This window comes from Malaclemys terrapin, chromosome 12 (genome assembly GCF_027887155.1).
Source record: "Malaclemys terrapin pileata isolate rMalTer1 chromosome 12, rMalTer1.hap1, whole genome shotgun sequence".
Classification (NCBI taxonomy): domain Eukaryota; kingdom Metazoa; phylum Chordata; order Testudines; family Emydidae; genus Malaclemys; species Malaclemys terrapin.
The window spans coordinates 2933215-2953481 of NC_071516.1; the positions used below are offsets into that span (position 1 = coordinate 2933215).

Sequence of the window (20267 nt, forward strand, 5' to 3'; positions counted from 1 at the left end):
ACCCCAGAGGTGGCTGCCTCTCAATGTCTCGGTTTGGGATTGTCCAGCCCCACATACACATAAACCTCTGCTCCCAGGGCGATCGCTGCCCTTAGCCAGAGAGCTGCTTGCAGCAGGGGCTGTGCAGCGTGTTGGGGACATGCCTGGCATGCAGCCAGCGCTACAGTAAATAAATAACCCTACAGAATGACCGTGGGCCCCAGGACTTCCTGAAAGCAGCTGGCAGTCGGGACATGCGCCTGCCATGAGAGTTCGGCAGGGTCAGCGGCTGCGGTAGTGACAGCTGGCTGGGTGGTTATAGGTAGGAGCCTGTCGGTCTACAGCCCCCACTCTCAGCTCACTGCCCTTTCGCTGTAGGGAGCTCTGGCCTGGCCCGGCTGACTCTTACCAGAACTTTTAGGATCCTGGGATTTACTGTGGGTGGGTCGTTAGGGTGAGGCCTGTAGAACTACTGTCCTGTTCGTTGTGCAGGGACCTTACAGATCCCCCGCAACTTTTGTCCTGAGCCAGAATTTTGTTCTGGGCTGAACTTTTCCTTCCCCTGCTGCATAGGCTATTTATGTTCTCCACCCCAGAGGTGGCCGCATTCCAGTGGCACTGAATGACTCTAGCATTGATGTCCTTCCAATCCCTGAGGACGGATGGTGCTGCATTAAAACAAAACAAAAAAATGTGATTGAGCAGCAAGGAATGAACGTCGCTATCCCAGTCAGGTTTCTATACCAGGGTTGGTGTAACAAGCAAGGCCACTACATTGAGATCTATCCACAGCCTGGGTCCAAATAACAGAGGTGGCCCAATTACAGCTCAGTGCTCTGTTGGGTCATCTCCCTAATCCTCCTCTTGTAAGACATCGTCCCAAACGGTGCTCAGCTGGGGCAGGCCCAGAGGGACGATGGGCCTGCCGTCCCCTCCCCCTCACACCTGAAGACAAAGTGGTGACTGGCACAAGTGAGAACAAAGCCGATGGAGGGCTGGTGTGCATGGCCGATGAACCAAGCCAGGGGCGGGTACCTAGCAAGGCGGGTGTGAGTGCAAGCAGATGAGATGTGGTTTGGTTTTGATCCTAAAGATGCACACACGTTTAGACAGCAAATTGAGCGCAGGCCTGGTGCTCCTGGCACGTCTTGGTGTCACCCGCGGGTGCACACGCAGTGGAGACACTGGGGCTCCGTGATGGTTCATTCTGCAGAGCCCACGGAAGGTACGTCTACACTGCAAAAACAAAAAGTCCCACAGCAGCAAGTCTCAGCCCGGCTCAGCTCACGCTACAGGGCTAAAATGAGCAGTGTAGACCTTCGGGCTTGCGCTGGAGCCCGGGGTCTGAGACCCACCCCCCTCACTGGGTTTCAGAGCCTGGGCTCCAGCCCGAGCCCGAACATCTACATCTATGGGCCGCGGGTCATTTTTTGCAATGAAGACATAGTCAGTTGGGGATCCAGCCCCCTGGTGCCATCCAGCTAGGAAACCAACCAGGGATGATCCCGTCTCGTCACATTGCTTTTAGGAAAATCAGTCATTCCCTGACCCATTTGCATTGAACTCGGGTGGGGATTGAGAGACGCATGGTCTGAACGCAGGTCTAGGTGCTAGCATCTCCTGGGGTCTAATTCCCAGGCAGCTCTGACACTGACTTGCTGATGTGGCATTGTGCAAATCACCCACCCTCCCTGTCTCGTTTCCTGCCTGTAAAATGGAGATGGTCCCTACTTCCGGGTTGTGGTTAGATGTTTGGCTGCATGTGTGTGTTCTCCCTGTGTGCTGCCCCAGCTCTGTGCAGACAGCTGGCACAGCAGACCTCGAGCGAACTGCTCAATGACCACAAGATCTGTTAAGGAAGGAAGGTGCCAGGCCAGGTTTATTGTCGACGAAGCATGGTACTAGCACCTGGCAGACTCTACAAAGATACTAAGACATGTATGCTCATGACAATGGACGCAGCTCAGTCAATGGTGGGACTTTCCACTGCTCCCTAGGCTGGCCAAAGAGATCCATCTTCCTCTGAGATCCATCTTTATACCCTGATACAAACAAGTTATCTCCTGTCATCCTGACCTTATTTTTTAGGAGGGGCCGGTGTGTTCCTCTTATTTTTGGGGAATATTTTGTACCATCCTTGATATCAGGATGTTCTGGTACCACTTGGTATCGGGATGTGTTTGTGTGAGCACTTTGTACTTAGCACTTCTTAGGAAGGTGTATTTCTGCAATATTTGCCCTGTTCTTGCCAGATTTTGTGAGCAGGTCCTGCTTTATACCAGGCTTCTGATACAAGGGCTTATGTCTTAGGCTCTTTTCCTACTACCCCGGTCATGGGGGTGTTCGCAGAATCAATTTGTAAATGCCTGGAAGATGCTTTGAAGATGAAAAGCACAGGAGCTGGCAGCCTTATTATCCAGAGTGGAGATACCTCCTGCCCGATGAATTCCATGCACTTGTGATGGTATTTAATTACTGCTCTTTATTTATGATGGTATTTATTATTACTGCCCTGAGGTCCCAGGCAGTATCTGGGCCCCATTAGATTACAAAACCACACAGGGAAGTGTGATCCTTGTCCTGCTTACTTAACACGATCCGTGATCGCTGGATGATTGGAGAAAGGGACCCATCCGAAATATGGACAGTTTTACATGCATGTTTATATATTCTAAAAATAGATGAAAAGGAAGGCCCATCTGCATGCCTGGAGGGTGCATGGAGGCTCCCAGATCAAAAGACACAGTCCTTTCCCCAGAAGGTCCTTGGGCAGCACATCAGAAGGCAGAACAAAGCAAGAGTAAATGGCTGCGAAAGGCGGTCCTGTGCCGAGCTGGGTGAATAGTTCAAAATCCCCCGCCCCCAGACTGGATTTGCAAATATTTCCATGGCTGAAAGCACTGTCCTCGTTGTGCTGTGATTTGTGGGGTTGTATTCTCGACTCTTTGTGAGCGTTTGGACGACTACAAGCTATTCGCAGAAGGAGTTGCGCGTCCCAAGAGTTTCATGAATTTTAGCAGCCGCGATGACTCATCTGTAAAATCATCGCCTGATTCACAGGTCTCCTAATTAAGATGTTTCCCAGCCAGCTATCAGGAAGCAGAAACAATACATTTTGATTCAGGTGACTAACCCCATGAACAGTTCACCGACAACTTAGGCCTGGTCTACACCTAAAACGTAGGCCGCCCTGGCTTTGTCGCTCAGGGTTGTGAACAATTTCGCACCCTGTGCGACAGAGTTAGGTTGACTTCACCCCCACTGTAGACGCAGTGAGGTCAATGGAAGAATCCGTCCGTCGCCTTAGCTACTGCCCCTCGGGGTGGGTGAACCACATCGCTGTAGGTAGCGTCTACACTGCAGTGCCTTAGCTGTGCCGCTGTGGTGTAGCCCCACCTTGAGAGGCTGCACATGATTCGCCGACTCTTCCGCCCACATTTGCAAATAACAAAGCCACTCAAAGGGTTGGGATTGCAAATGATTCGCTTGCCACAAAGGAGCATGGCTGCTAATGAGGTTTATTCCCCAGGAGCCAGCTCGAGCGTGTGTGAGTGCAGGAGCGGATGGCAAAGCCCAGGCAACTGGAACGTGCGGGTTTCAAATCTGCCTTCGGAATGTTTAATAAGGGCCCAGGCTCCTTCCCTGGGATTTTTTGGCGTGCGTTTGAAGCTCTCAGGATCCCTGCGGGGCTGACTCTGGAAGCTTTTCGACTGGAGCGCTGCTATTTAAGACTTCACTTCTCTTTATTTTCAGGTCAGCGCTCTGCTGTTGCTCCCAGCCTCGCCGGCTCTTTAACGAGCGGGGTGGCATTAGCATAAAGCGATTGCTCACCCCAGCGTGAGCTCGCCGGGGCTGCAGCTTGCAGAATTTCCAGCTCCCAGAAAAAGGAAGTCGGAGGACCAGCAACAGAAGCCACAAGGACAGCAAAGATTCCACTGTTGACACAGGAGAGCGGCCAGTGACTGAGCTGTAGGCCACGCCAGCTCCCTTTCTGCTCGTTGCAGGTGCCTCTGCTTTTGCCCTGTGTGTGCAATGAATTGGCGGCAGCAGGAGAAGAGAGCCTTCGCCTGGTTGCACCCAGGAAGCGCCTGCTTGAGGAGGAGCACTTTAGACCAGCACATATTGGCAGACGCAAGAGCAGGATAAGGCAGAGGACTGCGAGATGGGGGCATTGCTGTGTCAGGCTGGAGAAAAGTGCAGGGAAGCCAGGGGCCTTTCACTTGCTTGGTGCCCATCCCACTCCCTTGTCCTGTGCCCCTGCTCTCAGAGCTCTGCCCTGCCTCACCCGAGCTGCCAGTGCTTTCACTCCGGTCACGAGACAGCGAGCGCCCCCAACGCCCATTAACTTCAGAGGGTTGCATGGGGCTAAGGAGGAGGGAGAGGCCTGTTTTGATGCATTGTGGGGATTTTACATCTTCCGCTGAAGATACAGACATTGGCTGCTCTCAGACACCAGCTGGACCATTGGCTTGTTCTGCTACAGCCAGTCTCATGCTTCTGCAAGGGGCAGGAGCTAAGCGAATGGGGGCCTCAAAGGGCTGATGCACAGGAATTCTGGGAAGCCAGGAGCCTCTCGGCCCTTTCCCTCGGGCTTTTTGTTTATTTACCTGGTTTGTTTTTGAAATTCGAAAGATGCCTGCAGATAAGTCAATTCCTGTGTGTTCTTTGGCTCAGATACTCCTGTAACCGGAAGGGATTCTCGCTATCTATTGCACAGGATAGGAAGAGTGGATTTTTAATTGCCTCTTCGTTCTGCAGGAAAAAAACTAAGCAAAGGAATATCTCCATAAATGAAAAGTAGCCCTGGCAGGCGTCTTGCTGCTTCTCGGGACAGCAGAAAAGATCCTGGCTCAGCAGGTGAGCAGGGAAGTGACAGCTGATGCCCGAGGTATTTACAGGGACGATTTACTAAACAAATCACTTGTCCTTGGACCTGCGGGTTCAAGTGTGATGCACCTCAGGCCTTGTGACAGGTGTGTTACATTTTTCTACTAGTTTCCCCAGCTTTAGCCTGCAACCACCCCTCAGCCATAGGTACAGATCTCCAGAGACATGTGTCTGAGTAGCAGAAGTCCCTTTAATATCCCTGAATTGCATTACAAGTAATACTGCAGGTGGCCGGTTCTCGGTAGACATGTCTCCCGGTGTTCTGTCAAATACAAAACCTGGCAGAAAAATCAATCATGCACGGAAAATTATTGCTGTCAGATTTCCTATATACAATATAAACACGGAGCAGGGACTGGCCCTCCTGTACTGTCCCCAGTGCAATCAAACCAGGGGGCTGGTTCACCCACCGCTCCCAGGGATAAACCCGAAAGAAGGTGCTCCACCTTCTGTCCCCACGGGAAGGTAAGTTATGGTAATAATGGTGAGTCCATCGGGGAAGGGCCCATCAAAGAAGAATACTCACAGCCTGTGTGTGTGTGTGTGTCAGTGCTGAGCACCTCCCCTGCCTGACACCTGTGTGTATGTATGCGTGAATTGACGTGTGTGAATGGCCCTGCGTGAGGCTGTGTGAGTGGGGGAGTGGAGCTCTGCATGTCTAACGGGGCGTGTGTTTGCACACACAGAGCAGTGGTGCAAGGGAGGCTACGTGTATAGAGGATGTGAGTGGGACACAGGTCACGATCTGAGGTTATGGGCGTATGCGTGGTCGTGTGTGTGTGATTAGCCGTGAGTGCGTGGGGCAGGTAGGATTGTGCCTGTGAGGTTGTGCACCTGGTGCTTACATGCAACTATGCAGGTGTGTGGAGCCGCTTGTGCAATCAAGGTGTGCATGCATGAGTGTGTGCACCTGTGTCCTGTGAGGCGAGGTGCACAGAAAAGACTGCAGACATGACAGCAGACGTGAGAACACATGTGTGCAAAGGAACATGGGAGGCTGTGTATTGGAAGGAGGACACGGGTACATGTGTGTGCATTCCTACATGCGTGAGGATCTAAGAGCTGGGCATGTTGGCAGGCCCCTGTTGCGGCTGAGCTCTCTGGCACAGACCGTGTGGTGACTGAGAGTCAGTCACAGGCTCAGGCTCTGAGGTAGGAAACAGGAAGTGTTGTGGTGGCAGCCACCCGCCCCAGGGGGATTGCATGTGATGGGGAGGAAGCGCAGCACGCCCGCAGATGGTGCAGTCAGTGGTGTTGGTGAAAGGTTTGGTGCACATGGGAATGGCAAAGGGTGTCTCCATTGGGAAAGTTGCATAGAAAGGACTATTTTATTCCCTGCACAGCCTGGAACCCTGGCCAAGGGCAGGGAGACCTTCGGCATTGAGGAAGACGAGGGAGAACAGCTTTGCCTTGACCCGCCTGCTCCCAATGGGCAGAATGCAGAATCCCTTTCGAAGTGGCAGTGCCCAACTGTGGCAGGCTAGCTTTAGTTTCTCCCGCCAGCTGTGGAACTGCCAGCTACAGTCTGGGCTTGGCCTCCCTGCCCCTCAGTCTGGGAATACGGGAGTTCCCCAAGGTCACCGAATGCCCCGCATCTCTCCCACTCCGAACTCTCGCCCTGGGAACAGCGCGGCTCTGCAGGCAGCTTCAGACCCTCAAAGGACACATGCAAAGGGGCCCCTAGGGTCTGGCTCGGCCCCTTCTGCCATGGCAAATAAATAGTCGAAAGCATAAATTATAAATAATATAAATTAGAGTATTTAAATAGACACCCCCCCCCAACTTTACAGTAACACTGGTTCTCTCCCTATTCCCCGGCCTCTGCCAAAGGGAACTCCAGCTCTGGGACTGGGGGTGGAGGGGCTGTTCTAGCTCCTGAACATCCCAGTCTGTCTGAATCAGCAGGATGCACTGTTGATTGGACAATGTGGGAAGCCCATTGGGACACAGGGGGATCAGAGCACAGTCCACAGCCAGAGGCCCTCCTGTTGGGTGGACTGAAGCCTCCCCCACACATTTTGAGTCAGATTGGGTCAGGGTGCTGCCCTCTCAGACTTGGCTGCCAGCACAAAGGCCCGGTTCGGTGCAGCCACCTCCCAGCACAAACCCGCAGCGTGACATTGCAGCCTCGAGGGAGCATCGGGATGGGTGAGGAGCGGGGCTGGCCTGTCCCAAATTCAGATTGGGATTTAACGCCCTGCCACATCTCCTCTGGCACGAGAAGGCCATGAAACCTGAGTCTGCAGGGAAAAGTGTAGGATAGCAGGGGAATCTGGCTTTGACATCACAGAGCAGCTAACAGAACCGTGCCTGAGAAGGACTTTTCCCTTGGGCATGTTGGCTGGGATCTTAGGAGGTTTTTCTGCCTTCCTCTGGGGCATTGAACAGAGACCAGCTGGGCATACCCAACAGGGCTGATAGTTCTGGCTATGGCATGTGGGCCCTGGGCACTGGTGGAGCTTAATCCTTCCTGGCGTCTTGTCCTACATTGCTGTGAGATTTGGGATGGATGGAAACCACAGAAGTTTTAAGTTTTGTTCCAGTTCCTCTCACTGTAAGAGTCTCCTGTCATAAAGCACTGGATTGTGATGGCCGCACAACTCCCCGGAGAGTCGGTAACTCACTCGAACAAGAGCAACTCTCTGCCTCTCAGAATGGCCCTCCAGTCGCGGGGTGTGTGTGTGCAGTAGTGCCAATCACCAAAATCCTGAGATGTGTCTTAAAAATCATGAGATTGGTTTAAAAACCTCCTGAATTTGGGGTTTTCTTTAATTTACCTTCTGGTTTTTGAACATCTAGGGGGCACTCAGGTTAGGGTTCTAAACTTTTCTCTGCACCAAGAAGGGCTAGAATCTTCCTTTATGTTTTAAATGAAAGCTGAGATTCTGACATATTCCCCTGACTCCAGGAGCTGGGGCTTGCCCCAATACCTGCACTGCCACATGGTCACTCGCTCCTAGAGCCGGGGGATAGTGAGATTTTCTGTCAATCCCATGGCTGCGGCCGGAGGGAATTTGCCCTTGCTGGCTCGCCCCTCATCCCTCCTGTCAGTCACAGAGCAGAGCAGCTCCAGAGAGGTACTCCTAGGGCAGCACAAACAAACCAACAAGGACAGAAACTGCACATAGACCCGCCCCCTTCCACCAGCCCAACAGCCGCACAGACACGCCTCTCAGGCCCCCCTCTCCCTCACGGGCCCCCCCTCCCCCTCACAGGCCCAGCAGTCACACACACCCCACAGGCCCAACAGTCACACACCCACACGCCCAACAGTCGCACAGACACCCTTCCTCTTCACAAGCCCAACAGTCGCACAAACACCTCTCCCCCCTCATAGGCTTGTCAGTCTCACGGAACTACCCCCTTCCACAGGCCTGTCACTCATGCAGCATCCGCTCTGTCCACAAGACTGCCCCCCCAGAAGCCTGTCAGTCACATAGACTCCCCCATGCCCCAGCCTGTCAGTTGACTCCCCCACCCCCTCCCCACAGGCCTGTCAGTCGTACAGACGCCCCCTCCCCCAGGCCTGTCAGTCGCATTGATCCCACATGTGTCCCCTCGCCTGCCCTGTTCCCTTGTCAATACTCTTACAGTTTCACAGCTGATGCATTTTGAATCCAATGAGTTTAGCTCTTGCTGGAGAAGACAAGTTTCGTTTCTCCCCAGTCGATTCCCGCAGGGAGAAGAAGCAGCACTAAATAAATACAGCAATAAATTAAATAAATACACAAGGAGCTTCCCAAGGTCCCTTGGCCTGAAAAGGAGCTAGGAGCGAATCCCATGGGGAGGAACTTGGACTTGCCAGGTCCCGAGTCAATCCTGCCCCGATTCCCCCAGCCAGCCTGGAGCTGTGCTCCCACCAGCTGCGAGGGGTAGAGCTGGGGGATTCGGGTCAGAGGGCGGGAAACAGGAGAGCTGTGGAACCGGCGGTTGGCACCATTGGAGATTTCCATTCAAAAACGTCACCTGGTCCGTGAAGGAAAATTCCTGGGACCCCCCAGCCCCACACACCCTCCCCACGGCGGGATGCAAGTCAGTCTGAGCATCCCTGGGAAAACGCATCCTTCCAGCAAACACGGCTGGCCCGAACTGCAAAAGTCCCTGCCGTCTCTTGCGCTCCGAGTAGCCCAGATTTCGCTGGTGGGAGAGGGCGGGGAGGGAACCCCCTTCCTCCCAGATGTCGGCAGCTCCTCCTCTTCCCCGGCCTTTCCTCTCCCCTGCCCTGGGGGACAGGGCTCAGTTCTCTATTGCACAGCTGTGTTCGGAGCCCTTGAAGCAGGCCGACTCGTAGTGCTTGTTGAGGTACGACTTGAGGGCGAAGGTCTTCTCGCACTGCTTGCACTTGTAGTGCTTGAAGGCCGAGTGGGTCTGCATGTGGGCCCGCAGGTTGGAGCGGTCGGCGAAGGCCTTGCCGCAGTGGGAGCAGCCGAAGGGCTTCTCGCCCGTGTGCGAGCGTATGTGGCCCTGTAGCAGCCAGGGCCGGCTGAAGGCCTTGCCGCACACGTCACACTTGTGTTTGAGGTTGTGGGTCAGGATGTGCATGGCCAGGGCGGGCATGGAGACGTAGGCCTTGCCGCAGGTGGGGCACTTCCTGGCCATCTTGCTGTCCAGGCTGCGGTGGGTCTGCTTGTGCCGGCTGAGGTTGGAGGAGGTGGCGTAGGTCTTGCCGCACTCGTTACACGAGTGGCGGTGGCTCCCACGCCGCTGGCTCTCGCTGCGTCGCCTGGAGCGGCCGTCAGTGATGAAGAAAGCATCCATGGAGTAGCTGTCTGTGACTGCAGCTTCACCATTGAAGTAGCGGGCAGAGAGGCTCGACTGGGGACTCTCGGGGTCGCTGTACTCCTCGTGAGCCGGGGCGTAGACTGGGTCTGAAGACACCAGCTGAAACCCTTGTTTCTTGTCAGGCTCATAGTCGGAGGGCGTGAGGCAATGTTGGCTATACCCTGCAGGAGACAAACACAGATGGAGATCACCATCTACCAGGGCTTCTCCTTCCCTATTTGTGTATCCCTGCCCTTTCCTACCTGCCCCGTCCCTGTGAGACCAGGACTTCCCTGGGACAGCCTTTAGTACACTGCAGACTTGCAAGAAAAGCCGAGGTGGGTTTTGGGTGGAGATGGGCAAAAGCCAAAAGCGCCAAGTCTGGGTGCTCCTGAACTTCTGACGAGGGTTCAGGATCTGACCCTGCATCCAAACCTGGCACTGGCCCGCTGTCTCTCTGACGAGCCAAACAAGAACCTTCGGTCTGGGGGTGATGACGGGACAGGAGAGTGCTGAAAACTAGATGAGGATCCAGAGTGAATGTCCGAGGGGGATCCACTCCTGAATCCTGACAAAGACCTGGGGAGTGACTGGACCCACAGACGCTTTCCCAGCATTCCCGTCTTGCCCGTTGCAAGGTGGAAGAGGACTTGGGAGGTTTGGTCAAAGCTGTATGGCTGGCCATGCAGAACAGACATGATTACTAGAGTCAGTGTAAGGGACCTTGCTCTCATAGGGAGCCCCTAGTAGCCAAGGCCACATTGGCCACGTTCTGAGATTGGGGTTTTATTGCAAACTGAAATCTGTGACAGGTTCACCATTTGCTAACATCTGTGAAGCTGTGGGTGCAGCCGGGCCTGGCAGAGTGCGCTATTCTTCTCCCAGCCTGAGAGACAGGAGTCCTTGGGGCACAATCCCGGACCTCAATGTGCAGCCACCCTGTTCCCATTAGACCTCAAGCAGGGCACCATTCCTCTGTCCCGACCCAGCCTCCATCTGTATCTCTCCTTGCTACACACCATCCACAAGGAGAGAATCCTAGCCGCCCCCCCCCGGCCCATTCACTCCACCTGCCCTTTGAACCCGTTCTGCAGCCCCGGCCTGCAACCAGCCCCTTTTGGGTTCCATCACTTCTCAGGCCATTAGAAAGCTGCCAATGCTTAATTCCTCGTTGTGACACTGTGGCAGACACTCACAATGAGCTGTGCTGTCTCTCAGTGCTCACCCCCCCTCCAGAAACCTGGGGGAAACTGGACAAGCCCAAAGTGAATGATCAGAAAGGGGCTTGGGACAGAACACAGAAGTCACCCTGTCTTGCCCTCCATCCCCAGCCATTTTCCCTGGGAACACAGGCCCAGCCTGCTCTCAGCGATATCGGTGTGCGAGCAACCTCTAAATCATAGAATCTCAGGGTTGGAAGAGACCTCAGGAGGTCATCTAGTCCAACCCCTGCTCAAAGCAGGATCAATCCCCAACTAAATCCCCAAATGGCCCCCTCAAGGATTGAACTCACAACGTTGAGCTCTAAATGTAGGAGCGGCTGTAGGCCAGCTCTTTGGCTGTGGAGCTGTTTTCACGGCGCGTCCTTCAAGAGAATACCAGATTATTGGCTTGGCTCTCGCCAGGTGCTTTACTGACAGAGGGAGACTACAGAGTCCGGGAGCACGACTCTCCCGGAGACACAAAGGGGGGACGGATGTCGGCGGTTGGGGTCGACTGACAGAAATGCAGCCGTAAGGAAGCTGCAGGCAGTGTACATGGGAACAAAAGCAAGACACATGAACCCCCTTAAAAGGAAAGCTAGTAGGGAGAGAACGGCTCACCTCACTGCAGGAGCTGGAAACTCCAGGAGGTTTGACCTTCCCACTGGGAAGAGTCAGGGAGTCTCTAGGGGAACTGCTGGAAACCAAAGCCACCACCTGGAGTGCCTTCAGCTCTGAAACTGTTCCAGCTTTCTGTGCTGGGTACCTGGCAGTGGGGCTCCAAAGGAGCAAACCTGCCTTGCCTCTCAGGGAATTCTGCAGCATGCTGGGTGCACGCAAACATTGATCCTGACTCAGTCAGTGTCAGTGTCTAGCCATGTGCTGATCTCAAACCCACAGAGCGATTTCTGCAGGTCTGGTGTGCGTGTTCACAGGGAAGCATTGCCACAGAAGTGCCATGCTCCGCTTCTGTGCCCCATCGGCAGGGATCCCTGGGGGTCCACCCACCGAGTGAGAGGAGAGGATCAGGACCATACAGTGCCCGGAAAGGTAAAACACTCTAATAAGGTGATTCATGAGAGGGATATTTTTGATGCACTTAGCAGCCTTCTGCAGTGTATATTTCATGGCACATCTTTAACTTAGGGGTCTTAACCTTTTCCAGACCGGTCCCCATGTTAACAACAGAACAAGTTTGGGGACCCCCTTATCACCCTAGCTATTGAGCAATGGAGGGTGGTTTTGACTCTCAGCTCGAGAGCCCAGGATCTGATTACAAACTCTACCCATCTGTAGGAAGTAAACCTCTCTCTACAACCTGGATATAGACATCCGAGCTTCCACCCCACGCATCCTGGGTTTATTATAACTGGGCACCTAACAAACAGCCCCACAGACACATGGTGTGAAACTGTAACACTCTATACAACAGACATCACCTGATCACTTAGTGTATTTTTTTGTTTTGATGATCTTTGACCTCGCTGAGCTGGTAGAATAGTTGATCTTTTGGGGACTTGGGATGATGTTTAGCTGTCGACTAATGACTGACACGTGCCTTTAAAATACTGAGGGCTGAATCCATCAGAGGAAGCTGTACAGTGATGCATCCAGAAGCCCCCTATTTGTGCATGCAAATTGTGCAAATTGTGCATGCAAACCAGGTAATTGGGCACACACGTGCCCCTCTGCACACACAATGAGCTGGCTCACACGTCCCTGGTGCAGGTGGCCCTGACACAAAAACCTTTGGAAGTGTGACTTCTACATCTCATCTACTGCAACCCAGTACGTGAGGCAGTGGGTTGATTCTGGCTACCCCATCTCTGAAATTAACCATGCCGGGTCTGATGAGGCTGTGTTAGGTGCCGCTGTGCAAACCCACCAGCACATGCACTGTCACCCCTATCGGTATTATTCAGTGGACCGATAACGAGCCCCAGATGTTTGGGCTACGAGCTGGGAGCACTTTAACCATTAGCAATGTGGATGCCACTGCTGGCGTGGCCTGGTCAAATATGGAAGAATGAGCCAGATTCTCAGCTGGCATAAACTGGCACAACTCCATGGACTCTGGAGGATACTCCTCCGGCTGAGGAGAGAGAGAAAAGTGTTCTTCCACTGGCAACAGCCTCTCATCGGTGTGCTCCGGCACTTAGTTCAGATGAGCCAGGGATTTCTGGGTGCATTAATATTTCAGCATGTTGATTTGCAAAGACGGATGGCTGTCTGATGTGTGCATGTCTATTAATATTCTTCTCGAATAGGGAGAGGGCCTGTTCCGTCAATTGTTTATTCTCCATAGGCCTGTGTAAACCCACCAGGAGGTGGCGCTCATAGGCAAAGGTATTGGGATAAGCACATGCCACACTAGCAGAAGTAAGTTAATTCATGGTAGCACCCTGCTTGCAGCTTTCAGTACTAGCCGGTTGACCTAAGACTGCAGTAAGGGCCAGAGCTAGACCTACTCCTGTGCAGTGCAGCATGTACCAATGATACTCAGGTGAGGGGTTTGATCCCCACCCTGCCCTAGATATATAAAACCCTTGAGTTTTCAATTATAAAAAAAATTAATGGGAGGGAGCCATTTGGGCTGCTCCCCACCCTCCATGAATAAAGCCAGTTCCAGCTAGGGGAATAGAGGGGGTATTCTCCCAGAAGAGCTTGAATTTGGGGGTAAGGAGGCAATTGGGGCATAGAATTGTTTTCTGGGGTGCTGGGGGAGGGACCAAAAAAAGGTGGGGATCTGCCCTGCAGGGGGGGAGGGATGCACTATATGGGGCTCAGGACCAATTCCCCACACTCAGTGCCTACTGACTATCAACGGCCATGACACGATTTCCCATTGAACAGCACTTGGAAACCACCAGTGACCTCCTCCACCGCATACTCCATGTCAATGAATTCATGTGACACTAGTGGCCCCATCCTGCCATTACCTAACCCTAATAAATACACAGCCTTTCTAGAGGGTGCTTCTCGTCCCTGGATTTCACAGTTTATGAATGAACTCATTAGCTTTATTCCCATTTTACAGGTCGGGAAATGACTCACAAGGTGAAGGGACTTGCCCCAGGTCACACAGCAAGTCAGTGGCAGGGCTAGAAACAGAACCCAGGTCTCCGGAATGCCAGTGTCACATTCCATGCACCAAACCACACTGTCTGTGGGGGAGCAGAGTTGGGGTTGGGCTGAGAGCTGTCAACCTCACTGCATGGTTTGTATGTCTGTCAATTATTTGAAACCAAGGCAGGGAGGGCCTGGACCAATGATTTTGCCTAACTCTGCTCATGGTTAACTGTCACAAGCACTAGCTGCTGGTCTACACGAGCACTGCCACCATTGCTAGCAGCTGGGGAGTTGCACCAGTACCAGCAACGGTGGGAGAATTTCACAAAATGCTCAGTGGCTTGTCCATGGTCCCAGAATTAGTCCATGACAAACCCGGGAGCAGAACCCAGGTCTCCTGACTCCCACCCCAGTGCCTTAGCCACAAGCCCTTCCTTCCTCCTTTAACACTGACATCAAGTGAGTTTGACTGTCATTGGATCAGACATTTTTGTCGCTTGGGCACTCTGTTCCTAACCGCCTTTGGGTGCCTGATGAGAATGCGCCCAGGTTTCCTCTGTGTGTGGTGACCGAAAGGCACTGGGTGGAGGAGACACACTCAGGCTTTGGTTTGAGGGAGGAATTCTGATCTTTGCTTTAACTCTGGAAAGGGCAGTGTCTGTGCAGACAGGGGATAAGGCCCTGGTGGGGATGGGAAATTCTTCTGCAAATACCCGTCACTCAGGGCAAGCGGCTGCCTCTCCTAAAGCAACAATTTTACTCCTCGCAAGTAGTTTTAGGAGGCGGTCCTGCCAAGATGGGGTGGGTGAAGTGGCATCCAGGCTGGGGGGGCAGGGTCTCCCTCCTGGCCTGCTTCAGTCTAGGTGCCAGGTTACAGTGATGGCTTGAGTGTGACCTGCAGTTTCCCCTGGCCCTCAGCCTGCCTAGTTATGGATTTTTGTCCTCTCCCCAACCTACGCTTCCTTGGCTTCCCAGCTCTGGAAAGACTTGCCTTGTAAACCCTTCAAGCATATTTCTGTCACCTCCTAAGAAGCAGCATCCCCTCCTTGCCTGAATGTGTGTAACCCCCCCTGCTCTCCGGTGGTCTTCCATCACAGCGTGTGTCTGATGGTCTTTCTGATGGAGCTGTGCCGCCTGACATGTCCCGCAGCCCCGGCTCTGCTATGGAGCTCCCTCTCCCTCCCTTCCTCTCCTTTCCCTCTCCTTGTTTACAGAGTGCAGTCACACACGCTGGGCGAAAAACACTCTCCTCAGCAATTTTTCACACTTTCTCTGGAGCATGCAGCAAGGTTATTTCCAGGAGAGCGGCTTCAACAGCTTCTCCCCGGCCTGCGTGGATTCCTTTCCCTTACATCACCCAGCACACAAAATATTTCACACACGTTTTGCTCCACACACACACAAATGCAGGGAGGAGGGGGATGGAAGAGAGCAGAAAACCTCCGAAGCCATACAAGCGTTTGCGGTACTGATACGGAGCCCCAAGATTCCACCCTCTGTTGGCAAGGCACAGCCTGAATTTGCCATAACCAGTACATCCAAGACATGAGGTGAAAATACACCCCCCATCCATCCCCTGTATCGAACCGAGAGATCCTAAGCGCCAGCCACAGGACTAAATGTGCAGCCCCTAAGTGCCATTCGCTCACTAATGCCAGCAGCAGCACCCGGTATTCCTCTTCTTTTGGGCAGTAAATCAATGTTTATTGGTCCTCTTCCAGCTGGGTCATTGACTGGATCTGAGATGATCCGGAGGATGGAGATAAACAGACTATGTTCTGTTAAACTAAATGTACACTGAACATACTGAATTATGATAACTCTTTGCACTTCTGTAGGGGCGTCGTGGTGAGGAGCTCCAAGTACTGTACAAGCAATAATCAGGGGAGGTAAGTGAAATTATCTCCATTTCAGGGATGGGGAATTGAGTCACAGAGAGGGTAAGTGACTTGCACATTGCCATACATACTGAGTTAGTGACAGGAGCGGGATTTGAATGCAGGGCTCCTGACTCACAGGGCCAGCGTTTGGCCACAGCATCCTCCTTCCCCTCCTTATTTATTTATTCAGATCTTCTTCTAGGTGCCTAGTGGTATTTACAAATAGAATTAAACCTGTGCAAGACGGTCAGGTCAGCAGTGCTGTTGGGGCACATCAAAACTGTCCTGCCGACAGTACATTTGTCTCAAGACCAAACCCCATCCATGGATGTGCCAAGGCCACCCAACTAACTCAGAGGAAGTAAATTCATACGCAAGAGCTTTCTACTGAGTGTGCCTTCTGTTGACCCCAGATAGTTCCATTCTAGGAAGCAATGGCCCAGTTGGCCAGATGATGGTCTGTGCATGATGAGATGGATGGGGAAGGGGAAGTTTCTCAAGAAATGTTGGGAATCCCAGGCCCCTAATGTCATGGTGTGAACCTGAAATGGGGGGCAGGCCTGGCGGGGTTGTGACATGCTGAATCACAGAGCATCCCGAATCTCTGCTAAGATATAGCACGGCCCTTGCTATTCCTCACTGAACCTGCAGGAAGAGGTACAGTGGATGACACAAGCTGTTTGCCTTCCACCCACCTCTCCTGTTAGGTGAAGCCGAGGGAGTCTTCTAATGAGGGGCTGATCTAGCATCCATGTAAATGACAAGGCTCACATTGGCTGCCTTGTTATCTGGATCGAGCCCAGTCCTGGGAATTGCTTCACAATTCCCCATAGCACCCAGGGCAGGCAGGAATGTCACCTTGGGCTGGGTCGATTAGAGAGCAGGGCCTGGCACCGCAATCCATCCAGTACCTCCCAACTTTGCAGCTCACTTTGACGGGGACGTGACTTAACCTCCCCTGGAACCTCCAAACGTCTGGAAGCAGCAGAGCTTCTCTCTACCCCACCCTCGGAGAAGATTTCCAGGGGTGCTGCATGACACAGCCCTGGGCACATCTGGGGAGCCTCAGGGGCCACCCTGTTGTGGTTTCATCTTGGAGGTACTCTGCTTTCACACCATCATGCCTAGCATTTCTCGCTCCAGCGATGGTGTTGGGCGCTCTGGTTATATGGACACAGAGCAGGGCCGTATTCATCACACTAACACGTTCAGGGCCTTCTAATGGAGCTTGGGGTGCCCCCACCCCATTTAGTTCAGCCTGAGCCTCCTACACTCCCTCTGACCACCACATGCCGCAGGCTGGAGCGTGGGGACACTGGCCATGCCATCCCTCTCCTCGGCTGTCCTTTCCCACTCCCTACCCTCCACTCTCCCTTCCTCGCTCTTCCTCACTTACATGAAGCCAACCCCAGGCAGCAGCAAACAACTCCCTCAGTTCTCGCTGGCGAGGTGACAGCCCCTCAGAGCCACTGCCTGGCCGGGGCTGTGGAGTGCAAACCCGCTGGCAGGGCTTTGAACAATGAGGCATCCTGGGAACGCGAATGCCCTTGACCCCATTTCCTCACGAGATGTCTTTTCTCCCTGCCTGGGTCAGCTCCCGTCTCCTGGGGAATTGCTCTCACTTGTCAATGCCACCACTTGCTCTGCAGTGAACAAGCCAACCAGAATGTGATCCCGAGGCGAGAACAGGGCAGGGGTTAAGCCCAGCTCCAGCCACTGGTGCCCCAGAGGAAATCTACAACCCAGGGACATTTCCAGCTCAGAGGAAATCCGGGGGGCTGTTCAGGCGAAAAAGTTGCTCCCTCTCCCTTGCCCATGTGTGTCCTTGGAGGGTAACAAGTTCTGGCTTAGCAAGACCCCTCAAAGGGCAGCAAAACCCCTAGGAGCAGGAGGCCAGGGGGAGAAATTTCACAATAGAGCAACTCTGAGCAGAGGCTGTTGGGTTCTAGGGTCACCTTCCTAAGGAAAAGACACACCTGCACATTCCAGCCCACACAGTACACAACCACGGGCACACCGCCAGCAACACAATGTATGTGCCTGGCCCCCAACACAATAGACAGACACATGCATATACACATCCAAACCAATACACCCCCATCTGTACAAACCCATGCACCACAGCGCACACGCAGTCCATCCACCCAAAGGCGTGTACTCACACGCAACAAAACACACCAGACACACAAACATGACACAGTACAATACACATATGCCGGCACATGCATACACACAACATCCCCCCCCCCAATCCCACAGACACATGCATATGCACAATATAGGGCACTCATCCTAGTATGCACACCCCCCCACACCCCTCCACACACACTGTAACTCACATCCACACACATGCATACCCACATAATACTACAAACATAGGTTCACTTTTAAGTGCCTATGCCTGTGTGCACCCCCACCCACCCCCACCAGCTGCACCTACAGAAATACCCAACACCCTCAATGGAGATGCAACTTTTCCAATGCAGGCGGCTGCCCGGGGGCCGCTCGGCACATGGCCTCTAGAGTTCGGGGTTCGAATCACCCCACTCCCGAGCCAGCCCCCTGCCGCGAAGGGGCACCTCTGGCCGGGTATTTCCTGCCCGGCTGCAAACCCAACGGGCCGGTTCATGGTCGTAATTAGTCTTTAGAGACCGCCCGGAGTCTCCCCAGCAGCTGCGGAGGTCCGGAGACTACGGCGCACAGACCCTCCAGGGCCGGGGGGGGGGGTCAGCTCCACTCCAGTCAATTATAATCCGCTGCGCCCCTATAATACGCGCTGCGGTGTATGGGGGCGGGGGGGGCGTAGCCTCCCAATAATGCGCTCCGCTGTGTCAGGGACACAACCCCCCTTCCGACACGCACCGCGGCGCAGGGGGGCTCCTGACCCCTTCGGAGATGCCCCGCCTGATGCAGGGGACCCTAGTTCTCGGGTAATACTTACCATTCTCGGCCCCGGGGCCGCTGCCCACCCGGGACCCGGCCAGCACATAAGCCGCTTCCAGGGGATGGTAGCTGGGAGCCGGGACCTCGCAGGGCTGAAAAGCGTCTGCTTTGATCTTCTTGACCAGGAAGGAGCGGGGCATGGTGCGGGCTGGGGGCTCCTCTCCTGCGCGCCGAGGGGATCAGCACTGGACAGCTCCCTCCGCTAACTGCAGGCAGGGAGGGCGGGGAGGGGAGGGGAGGGGATGGGGGGGGGGGCTGGCACACACAGCTGAGCTCAGCGCTCAGGGCCCGCTGTCTTTATATGGGACGCAGGCTGGAGATCAGGTGGTGCTTTGCGATGGAGCTGTTCAGCTCTCTAATCCATCAAATGTCCCCCAGGACAATCATCACATTACCAGTGAACCGGCTGGGCAGGCAGGCGAGGCACTGGGGTGGGGTGGGGTGGGGGAGAAAGGGAAAGAGACAGAGAAAGGGGGTGGGTGTGTGTGAAAGAGAGAGAGTGAGGTGAAGGGGGAGAGAGATGGGTAAAGTGTGTGAAAGAGAAAGGAAAAAGGAAAGAGATGGAGAAAAAGTGAAAGGAGGCGGGGCAAGAAGGAAGACAAGGGGGAAAAATTGGGGGCGGAGAGATGGCCCACTGCCCATCTGCTTAACACTTAGACACAGAGCCCTTGGTCTGAGTCTCAGTTGGGGGGGGGGGGGGGGAACAGGTGTCAGGCAGGGGCGGTGCTCAGCACTGAGACATGCTCCAGAATAAAGAGAGAACTTTCTTCAACAAATACACACACACACACACACACTCAAAAGGCACCACACCATGGCAAGGACAATCATCTGCACGGTCATACAACCCCATGTTCTGAGGCAGGAAATACCCAGCGACGCAGTGAAAGCCCCTGAACATGATCCGGCAGTTCATTCTCCCCCGGCTGGGTGGGTGGGTTTCTTTAATTCTCTTTCTTTCCTCCAGTCCACCCACAGGCAGACAATAGAGACGCGTGCATGAGGAAGAGGAGAGAGGAAGTCTGAGAAGGAGGGGTGCAGGGGGAGAGAGGCTGTTCAGATGAACTCTCTGGCTCTGTTTCCTTTGTCTTGGTGCAACCAGTGTGTTTTAAGACCCTGTGAATAATACAGTCTAGATCCATATGCGGGGGGAGGGGAGTGCATTTTGATTTCCCAGTTCAACAAAGGTGGGCAATAACCAGTGACCCAGGCAGATCTAAAACAAAAAGAGGGGCTAGTCTGGGGTACATTGTTCCCCTTTCAAGAAGCTGGGCTATTTGCCTTTGCTGTTACTGCCAAGCGGGTTTCAGGCAGGCTTCTGCCTTCCGCAGAATGTGTTTGCCTTGCAGAAATGCACGCACATGGCAGGTTAAGGACATCAGGGAAGAGATTCTGCAAGTAAGACCTTGGCCGGTCTCAGCACTAGCTGGGCAATCAGTGTTTGTTCCTGTGGCCCACAATTAGGCCAGAATCCCAGGGACGGGAGGGCGAGTAAGGAGTTCCGAACTGCCCAGCAGTTTATTAAATGCTTTTGGCCTGCCCTGAA

The 20267-nt window shown here is 53.7% G+C and overlaps 1 protein-coding gene across 1 annotated transcript; it reads right to left on the bottom strand.

The window, feature by feature from the left end:
• Positions 1-8626: 8626 nt before the first annotated feature.
• On the bottom strand, positions 8627-18861 carry SCRT2 (scratch family transcriptional repressor 2). Its single transcript, XM_054046512.1, has 2 exons — positions 18720-18861; positions 8627-9809 (listed from the first exon to the last, which is right to left on the bottom strand). Exons 1-2 carry the CDS (start codon positions 18859-18861, stop codon positions 9103-9105), a joined length of 849 nt encoding a protein of 282 aa, XP_053902487.1. The 3' UTR covers positions 8627-9102.
• Positions 18862-20267: the final 1406 nt, after the last annotated feature.

Bases quoted from the DNA above. Each gene is read 5' to 3' on its own strand.
- SCRT2 (XM_054046512.1), bottom strand. From the start codon at position 18,861: ATGCCCCGCTCCTTCCTGGTCAAGAAGATCAAAGCAGACGCTTTTCAG. The intron at 9,810-18,719 runs GTAAGTATTACC...TGTCTCCTGCAG, and splicing joins CGGCCCCGGGGCCGAGAATG to GGTATAGCCAACATTGCCTC.